At 36.4% G+C, this 10538-nt stretch overlaps 1 protein-coding gene and 1 long non-coding RNA gene across 2 annotated transcripts; one reads left to right on the top strand and one right to left on the bottom strand.

Annotated features, from left to right (window-relative positions):
• The first annotated feature begins 3298 nt into the window (after positions 1 to 3298).
• LOC130568117 (uncharacterized) lies at positions 3299 to 4184 on the top strand. The gene is made up of 2 exons (XR_008964669.1): positions 3299 to 3588; positions 3845 to 4184. It is a non-coding gene; the product is annotated as an uncharacterized LOC130568117 (long non-coding RNA).
• A 1205-nt stretch (positions 4185 to 5389) lies between these two features.
• qng1 (Q-nucleotide N-glycosylase 1) lies at positions 5390 to 8473 on the bottom strand. Its single transcript, XM_057357165.1, has 5 exons — positions 8271 to 8473; positions 7512 to 7856; positions 6762 to 7018; positions 6372 to 6567; positions 5390 to 6097 (listed from the first exon to the last, which is right to left on the bottom strand). The coding sequence occupies exons 2-5, from the start codon at positions 7846 to 7848 to the stop codon at positions 5868 to 5870; spliced, it is 1020 nt and encodes a 339-aa protein (XP_057213148.1). The 5' UTR covers positions 7849 to 7856; positions 8271 to 8473; the 3' UTR covers positions 5390 to 5867.
• Positions 8474 to 10538: the final 2065 nt, after the last annotated feature.

Below are 10538 nucleotides of genomic sequence, written 5' to 3'. Positions count from 1 at the left end.
ACTTTTTGTCAATTACTTCTAATCACTGCATACAGAATCCAATTATACAATGAATTTAAACGTACTACGGTTGAGAAAAACAAACACTAAAGGGCATAAGAAAGATGGACTTACCTATTGTAGTTGTAGTTAACTCGCTTTATGTATCATGAAGGTTTCCAATGTATAGTGCAATTCCCAATTGCCTACATGCACCAGGCCATGTTTAAAAAGAGAATACAAGAACAAAAGGTTCTTGGTTTATTTTCTAAAGGTTTAAAATAAATTTGAGGTGACACTGACAGGTGAAAACCTACTGACCTGTCCTAGTTCACTCTTTGTACACTGCTAGGACCATGCTGAAGTGAATACTGACCAACCAGTCGTAGACGGAGGAGACATAAAAGTGTGAATGTCTGCTGAGCAAATACCACATACTTCATGATGTACAAAATCCAGCCTATTGTGCATTTACCACCAGAAACAATGAATTTCATCTGTCTTGATGCTTGCAAGCAGCACACTCCTGTTTGAGAATTTTCTTGCAGAGCTCACAAAATCAGGACAGCAGATGCTTATTCAAGTGGCTATTCAGTAGATGGAGATTACAAATTCTCCGTAGACTCAATCTGTGGAAGCCACATAATACAAATTACAAGACTGAACAGCGTCTTCTTTCTTAGGAGGCCGTTGAATTGAGTTGGATGAGTCATTTGACTAGAAAAAAGGATGGGGAAACAGGTAAGACATTTAAAAACTCATATACATATATATATGTATATACTTATTGTGAGAAATGTTTATGTTCAGGTAATACCTTTAGTTTTAATGGAAAAACCAATACTACTACAATTACACTAAAATGTATTCTGTATGGATGCATCTGTCACTTCGCTTAAATGTGTGGCAAACATTAAAGTTATCATCGTTGTTAAATTTTAATCTATACAAATTTCCTTAAGGTCTGGGGAAACATGGATCAAATTTTGAAAGATGTCACTATTTACTTACAAACCCACCAAAGACTATGATAAAAAACAACCATTTCCACACATCAAACAGATCATGCTTACCTCTCAACTGCACCTTGAGAAAACTTTTTCATCCATTGGCTTATGGGTGACACATGATATGTCATATCCTTGGTTTGTTGAATTATAGTCGAGAACAAACAGGGACTGGGCATCCACTTTCAAAAGAATAGATAAAGGAAATAAGATACAATGTGTTAATACTCTACCACATACATTTAAATACAAAGGATAAGCTTATGATTACGGTTGGTATATAGTATTAAAATAAATAACAACCTTAATAAACAGTTATTGTAGCTCTTTTAGGTGTATAATAACTGCTTTGAAAGCGTAAAATAGTATAATAGCAAACACAAAGATGATTTTAATCAATAGCATTCTAGAGGTAGTAATTTTTTTACATGGACACATTAAGAAGCAGTTAATGTAATTAAAGAAAATGTTAGGCGCAGCTTGTACTAACTGCATAATATATAGTTGCACAATAGTCTGTTATGGCATTCAATCGCAAAAAAGTAATTATGTTTGCACATTCTCTTTAGATTCCATCCATATTGCAACTTATATTTAAAATAATATTTTTATATATTCATAATTTATTGAGACGTATCAGTAATTAATAGCACATTATTTTCTTAAGAAAAAACGAAAATAAAATAAAGAAAAAAAAAAAAACTGTCAAAAGAGTAACATCTTGCTCGCCTGCGCCGCGGTACTCGCGAACCTGATGCGGGCCTATAGGTAGATTCTGTGGCCACCGCCGCAGAGCGATGCTTCTGAGAGGAAACTCGCGGTCCGTCAGTTATCCTGAGGTAAAATACTTTTTTTACTTAACCAGCCTATAAAAAAGACATTTGTAGTGAGCTTTTACGTTTTAAATGTCATTGTAAATGACATTTAAAACTAAGAAAAAGGTAAGAAAATCCAAATTGTAAAACTAATACGGGCACATAGAGGAAGTAGTTCGTTTCACACCGCTTTCAAGTATCCCAATACCGCAAAAGTATTACTTAACCCTTTACACTAAAATTGTTTTTAAAGACGAAATAGACAAAGTTCTCTCACAACAATTAAACTCAACTCGCGGGCACGCGAAACGAGGCATTTACGTGTGCGCGCATAGCTGCACCGTTTTCCTGAGGTAATTATTTTTACTTAACCGGTCAATGTATTAAAGCTAAACGAGTAAACCTAAATGTAAATAACGTTATGCTTAAAAATATGAAAAAATCTTTACCTAGTGCAGCAGGAAAAAGGAGATCGGTTTCACAACTTCAAATTAAACAACTGCCGCTTTCACATGAAACCCACTGAACTAACTTATCATAAGATTGACTCCCTACCTACATTTCATGTACATGTAACAGTAAGCTACCACATCTGTCAGTACCACGGCTTTCCGTCTTTTTCTAGTCACTCGTTCATTCCGTTAACGCAGTGGTTCTCAACTCTGGCCCGCGAGATCCATTTTCCTGCCGAGTTTAGCCCCAACTCTGATATAAAACACGTGAACAAGCTAATCAGCGCCTTTAAGAATAGATGCGTTCAACTTAATGCGGCGCTGCGCAAATCTATCAGCGTATGACATTTAAGTACCGCGATAGCGATTCAAGCGCAGATTGCTCCGTACGCATTTGAATCGCTCTCGCGGTACTTTAATGCGATATGCCAAGCAATCTGCGCAGCCCAACATTAAGTTGAACGCGTCTGTTCCTCAAGTCGCTGATTAGCTACTTCAGGTGTTTTATCAGAGTTTGTGCTAAACTCGACAGGAAAATGGATCTCGCGGGCCAGAGTTGGAGAACGTCACATTGTGCTAATGGGGCAAATTTGCACGGATTAAGATAAAACAATTAGTTTCATAGTTACACCTAACATGGTAACGTTACTTGAAAAGAAATACACATTTTTGTATGAAAAGCGTCGCCTCACAGACTTGGCTGCGAGCAAGAGACCTTCGCACACGCCAAGTGCTCATAGACAGACGACAACGTCTCCTCTAGCACGCGAATTTCCTTTACTCTTGCACAAAACTAGACACGCACTCACAAATACCGTGGCTCACTTTGATTTTCTGAGCTCGTGGAATGCATAATGGGGTGGGGCTAGACTCTCCTACAAAAACTCGTCTCATTGGCTGATGGAACAGTAAAAGTGAGCTGTTAGTTTTCTCAGATCTAGTGAAGCCATAGCATGTGTTTTACAGCCATAAATATTTTAAAAAACATACTTAACAGATGTTTACTTTATCCCAGTGTTTCCCAATCCTGGTCCTGCAGCAATATTCTTCCAATTGTTGGACCACATACAAATTGCAATGTACATACTCATAAATCATATAAATCTGTGAATTTATTCCATTAAAATAATTATTCTTTTTTCCAGAGTCAATTGGCATCTGATTGTAGTAAGTAACAAACATTACTCTGCATATCTTGTTTGCCATGTTCCTCATAACATATTTTAAGTCATGATATTTAGTCATGTTTGCTCTTTTTTTGTGTGTGTCAACAGCAGCTACCTATACCCCAAAGGCTCTTTTAAGAGCCCTTTCACAGAGCATCTTTGGCTTTTTGTAAGTATATGTTTTGAGTGACTGTCAGACACCCTTCTTTGTATTTGGGTTTAAATCAGTTAAAGCAATGTCATGCAGCAAGTTAGTTATCAGTAATATCCTAAGGGAGATTTTTGTTATTAAGCAAACATTCTAGCATCCTGCATCGCTAGCTTGCCATGTTAATCAAAACATATTTAGTCAGTAATCACTGATGAAACTAAATGGATCTCAAACTCATATTTTGTCATGTTTGCTCTTTTTCTTGTGTCAACAGCAGCTAAATAAACTGTTTTAAGTGCCCCTTACAGAACATCATTGGCATTGTAAGTATATTGGCAATTAAATCAAATTTAGGTCAATTACATTCACATGATGATTGTTTTCTGCTGTTAATAGACTTAAGACATAGGCTATCCAACTCTGCTTCAATGTTACTTACTGAAACTCATATACAGTTAAGGTTAAAAGTTTACATACTGGAAAATGTTGCAAATTTAGGAAAGACAAGAGGCATTTTGAAAATAAAGTTTTTTTTATTATGTACTGTCCTGAATATGTTATTTTACATAAAATATGTTTACATATAGTCAACATCACAGAATAACTAACTTAACCTCAAAAATAAGCCTGTTCAAAAGTTTACATGCACCTGATCTTACTACTGTATTATGTTACCTAAACAATTACTGCCAGTATTCTGCGTATTTGACTCCTGTTTACCAGTAACTGTATAATAGAGATTTATCTTTTTACACCGAGGACAACTGACTCATACACAACTATTACAAAAGCTACAAACATTCGCTGATGCTCAAGAAATCAACACCATACAATTAAAAGCCAGGTGGGTATAAACTTAGGTGACCAGCTTTCATTTTTATTATGTTGTTAAAATAACTTGTATCATTTAACAACACCCTCCAGAAGCAACAAAATGTATACATGATGTTTCCCATATAACAAAATAATAAACAATTGACACCAGTTATAATTTTCTGAGGTTTACACCCATCTGACTTTAAATGTATTGTTACCCTCTTGAGCGTCTCTGAAAGTTTGTATCTTTTGTAATAGTTGGGTTTGGGTTTCTTGATTGTCAAGAAAAAGATGAATCTCAATATTATACAGCCCTGGTCACAGTTTAATAGCTCATACCAAACTCGCCAATAGCTATTACAAAACATAACAACTAGCATTAATTGTTTAGGTAACATCATATAGTAGTAAGAATCAGGTGTATGTAAACATTTGAACTGGCTTATGTTTGTAAAATATGTTATTATTCTGTGATATAGACTATACATACAGTATATGCAAACATGTAAAATTACTTGTTCAGGGCGGTACCTAATTAAACATAAACAGTGATTTTCAAAATACCTCTTATTTTTTCTAAAATGTGCAAAACATTTAAAAACGTTCCGGGAACGTTAGCTGTTGGTTATAAAAAAAACTAACCTGCAGGGAACGTTCCGGGAACGTTAGCTGTTGGTTAGAAAAACTAACCTGCACGGAACGTTCCTGGAACGTTAGCTGTTGGTTAGAAAAAAACTAACCTGCAGGGAATGTTTCGGGAACGTTAGCTGTTGGTTAGAAAAAAACAACCTGCAGGGAACGTTCTGGGAACGTTAGCTTTTGGTTAGAAAAAATATAACCTATAGGGAACGTTCTGGGAACGTTCCCCTATGGTTCCCAACGAAAAAACCAAATGGGAACCATAGGGGAACGTTAGGGGAACGTTCTGTGTTTGCTGGGGTGCTCGTTGTCATGCGGTGTATCTAGCCAATCATGAAAAGCTGTGTCGTCATCGCAGCCGCGAGATACCTCATGACAACGGTGGCTCTCACTAATTCGGGTAACGGTCCGGTGCGTCGTATTTGAGTAAAGTGACAAACGACTTTTCTTGTAGTATGGTTTGGAGGACAGGTTGTGAGGCGCTCAGAGCGCTGCGGCGAAAATGCGATGCGCGTGGTGTGCATAAACAGCGTGCAAAACACTCTCTGCCAACAGAAAACAATTTTAAAAAGGCGCCTCTCGCTGCAAAAAAACTGTGATCCGGGCCTTATTCTGTATAACATGTACTTTAATTTAAATGTTTACCTGACTCCAGTGAAGTTACCTTTCTTATGTCAACTTTAATTTGTATAGCAAATATAACAGATTTTTATTTCTGGGATTTTTAAAAAGCATATGGGTTCTTTCCTTCCTTCCATTAAATGTTTATACCACCAGGTGTTTATAACTTTATTCACGATACAAAAACAAATTGTAAAAGCATGATACTGTAAGTGATGCTATCAATAGTAGATACATCGTGTGTGATGTATTGGAATGTGTGCCATTTCTTTGTGGTGTTTTTTAGCATATGGCCACAAGTAAAAGTCGATAAGAGCAGAATTGATGTGACATTTCTTCCCATCTCTCTGTTCCACAAGGTTCCACAAATGGTGTTGGACTCTCTCCACACACCAGATAGAGCATCCCCTGATCTCCACCTCTCGCCTCTCCCCTGAGCTTAACAGTTCACCTATAAACAAAAAGGGTCAGAGACTATTAATGATCACGACAACAACAATACTGATGAGAGTATCTGTTATCTATTAGAATGTAAGAAACTATTCTTTTTGATATATATAATTGTAACAATAACAAATCATCAAAACAGCCCTAAAATGTTTTGTGATATTCAACCATAAAAGATGCATGTTTCAGTTTATCAATCGGTTAATACCTAGAATCTTTAAATGTTTATTTCTTTGATTTTTTTATTTCATACTAGCTGCAATAAAGGTACAACAAACCATTTTTCAATGCCTCCATAAGGCCATCAGAGTAGCGTAAAGCTCCAAGATAGACAAGACCTTGTGGTACCCTGTAGTCAGCAAACATGGTCAGGTAGTCAAGGTTAGGGATGTTCCCCTCCCCTCGGGCCTCCATGATGCCCCAGAAATCCGCCACAAGAATTTGAGCCCTCTTGTATAATGAGATCCGCTTACCCTTATAATTGCACCAAAAACAATACATTAAATTACTACAATGACATGCAAATATCTGTCAGATTTTTTTCAAAGTCCAGACTCTAAAATCCATTGCTACAGGTTTCTGAAAAGAATGGACATTCCCTACTGAAACAGGACTAGAAATCAAACTACTGACACCAATTTTGCACTCAGTCATGGGAATATTTTTACCTCATAGATGGCTTCATCTCTGTACGATGGTATATTTTGCACAATATACTTCACCATCTTCTCTGCATCATTTTCGCAGCGACTCATGAATTTCCGGAAGGATCCACCATGCTCAAGGAGCACTCGTCCAGCCTCTGTTAGTACCTGGTGACGCTCTTTCAACATGGGCATCGGTGTAGTGGTGTCTGAACGCAGAACGTGTGCTAATTTGGCCTCAGTGATGTGAGAAAAGTAGGAGGGACTTGTGATGGGCACTCCTAAAAAGAGATCAGTTTAGCAGGGTTACATATGATTGATGAATACAATGCACATTATAATTTGCAAAAGCAATGTAAAGAGCCCAGCAAGTAGAAGGTTTTTCCATAAAATTCAAGTAAGTAGAAACTATTCTCCAATTCTTTTTACATATATACGGGCTGCATTTCAAGCTCAATATTTTTTGGAGATGGATAGCATTAAGTCTCATACATATTTTAATGGCTGCAAGCATGTAGGAGATTTAATAACTGTTTGTCATCCATAGCTTTATAACAGAAAAGAGTAGCTAAGACATTATGCAAAATAACTCCTCAAAATATTGGGAACAGGTTTCATGAGGAGTCATAGAAAATCAAACTCAGATGTAGCAGAAACTGTGAAGGATAATCAATGCATGGTGTTTTTTCTCATTTTCCATAGGATGTACATGAGCTAAAGTCCTAATTTACATCACAGACAAATATGAGTTCAAAGAAATAAATGTTTAGTCACCTTCATCCATAGCACGAGTGATTGCTGCACAGAGAGACATGTAACCTCTATAGGTGTTTCCCCTGCACTTCACCTCACATTGTTCTTCCTCTTTGTCAGGCCAAAAGGAAAAGTTCATTGTGTCTGTCACAAACACCCAGTTGACAGCCTCATCCGAGTCTGGTGGAGGTGCCAGTGGATTGTTCTTCTTCCAGCCACTGGCTGTGAAATCTTCGCTCTCTCTGAGCTCGTAGATCATCTGTGCCACACATTTAGCTCCCTCTTCATCCACAAACGCATCTCGACTCCGCTCAGACACGAACTGACCAGACTCTCGAGGAGATAGTGGCTCTTCCATTGCTCACTCTGTGGGAACAGAGTTAACATTGAGAGACAAACGTTGCTTCGAATGGAATATTCCGTTTCACAGTATAACGTTAGGCCTATTGTTTGAAACATTGTCATGGCATTTTGCCTGTTATTACGTACAATATTAATGTTTCAAACAGTTGTAAGCATGGCCTCATATGTTGCATTTAGAGATTCTATTTTCTTGTTTAAAAATGTCACAGTATTTCTGTTCCAATGTTTAGCATTATTTGGGATGCAGTGTTGCACGCTGCGAATTATGTTGCATTCAGTTTGTTGTCTATGCGAGATAAAAAGTATTATGTCTCGTGTGCGGAAATATCAGATAAAGTCAAGGTATTTTAATGTCCCTGCCCTGTAACAAGTTTTCATAAAGCTGAGATTACTGTAGTTTTGCAGAATTTCACTTACTCAAAAGGAAATCTCCAAGTACTTGTCAGTAGTTCCCCGTATTAATTCTTAAACCTGCCAAGCGGTCAATGTTCATGTAAGGAAGACTGCAGGAAGGTGTGTGCCTGGACGTACGACTCCTGGTACAAAGTACATTAGATAGTATTATATACTATACTGCAGATTTTACCGAACAAAATCCTTTCAAACTGTCTTCTTTTTGTTTTCTGGTGGGTTACAGTTCATCGTGTAAGATGAATACTGCCATCTACTGTACAATGTTTGGGCGTAATTCTTCACATGAACTGCTCGTTTCAGGGGCTGTCACAACAAAAGGTCAGAACTTTGACTTGGCCATTCAAAACATTAACTTCATTCTTAAACATTTGGACGATGAAAATGAAATATAAATCATGTTAATGATCATGTTAATGATTTACATGTTGTATTTTTTTGCTCCAGCCCTCTCAAGACATTGCAGAAGATACACAGAATTTGAGAATATCGTCCCCGTTTTCCGGGGACAGTCCCGGTTTTGGTGTTCTGTCCCTGACTGGAGCTGTCCCCGATTTACAGCACGTCCAAAACAACCAGAAAATGCACTAAAATGCCCGATCAACATATCCTGCGGAGTACCAGAGCAACCATGTAGTGATTATTTACATCAGCAGAGGGGGCTGGAAGCTACACGAATTACTCGTGTACGTCGCTCGATGGAGAATGTTCGACGAGACATGAGAAAGCGTCATTAAGTTGTTATCAAATATCAAACGACTAGAGTCAAAGTTATGTTCAAGGTACTAGCTACTCATGTTAAATTAAAGTAAAACTGTTTGTATGTGTTGTATAACAGGTGTAGGCCAGGGAGATGGATTGAACTTTATAACTATTTAACTTTTGAAACTATTACATTCGCAGAAAGGGCGTCTGTGCTCAAAATTAGCCTAAAATGCAAATAAAAGCTTCATGTAAAGGTCCATTTCCAAAAGAAATAGAAAGTTATTTTAAAAGTTTTAATTACTGGTTGTACTGACTATACAGTTTGCAAAAATGAAACTATTAAATACAATTAGAGAATGTTAAAAATGGTAACTACAGTATTATTTGTCATACGTTTTCATATTTGTTATATTTTGTAGTGTTATTGAATTTTGTGTTAATGCATGCAACTGTTTTGATCATTTGCAGTGGTTAGTTTTACTATTTTCACAGTGGACTATTTATCCATAGAGTTTTGGTAAACTATTAAAACCAGTTATGGTCAGTTTGATCTGCAAACAATATTATACTATTGTAATTAATTGCAATGATAATTATGTGCAACAAAAATGTTTTGTCCCCGTTTTTTTAATTGATTTATTAAAACAAATGAGATTTCAATGATACTTTGACCAATTAACTAGAAAATGTGGCCGGTTTTCATTAAAAAAATCTGGTCACCTTAAAGTACAGTATTTTCATGTTGTTTATATGTTTTGTTCCTTTTATTTTATGGAGATGTTTATTGTTTTTAGTCTTATATCAGCGTTGCATCTGGTGGGCTGACATGACTTTGTCTATTGTATAGGCATACAGGCTATATTAAGAGAGAAAAATGGAAAAAAATTACTATAACAAATGTGGCATAAAGGAATTTGTGAACCTGAAAGAACTGCACTGCTCCATAAATCTAATGCAATACAGTTTATACAATTCTGAATCATTTGATGTTTTAGTGGCTTTGCACATGTAATCACTTCCGTCACACACTGTAATGCCTAAACATTGTATGCTTTTTAAGACGACTTTTTACTTTAAATGTGTGTCAAAGAGATCAGATGTTATACTGTATCTTAATATGAAATTGTGGACCTACAGAATGTTTTACATTTTGGAAAAACTGAAGGAGTCTTCAAGAAAGAGCGAAAATGTATGCTGCTAAAAAGCATTAATAGTTTCATAGATATCATTGGTGCAAAATTAGACTTGGTAAGAGAAGTGTGGGTAAATTTCAAAGAAAATTTGAGCTTTTTGCCTGATTTCAGTTTCCCGTTTTTAACCTCACTCTAATATTTTCTTTTGTACAAATACAGTAAAACACTAAATGAGTGTTTGAAGCATCTTTAATACAGGGCATAAACATGTTTGCTTTTAAGAGCAACCGAATAAAATGTTCTCAGACTGTAACATTCAAGTGTACCACATATTAGGTTTTGATATAATGCTGATGAAGCATGAGACATACTAAACAAAATACATAAAAGCGGTGGACACTAGCTGCAAGAAAATTATCATAGACCACACTAGAAA

The sequence above is a fragment of the Triplophysa rosa genome, linkage group LG17 (assembly GCF_024868665.1).
Source record: "Triplophysa rosa linkage group LG17, Trosa_1v2, whole genome shotgun sequence".
Classification (NCBI taxonomy): domain Eukaryota; kingdom Metazoa; phylum Chordata; class Actinopteri; order Cypriniformes; family Nemacheilidae; genus Triplophysa; species Triplophysa rosa.
The sequence above is the reverse complement of the archived record's forward strand: the minus strand, read 5'-3'. Positions and strand labels throughout refer to the sequence as shown.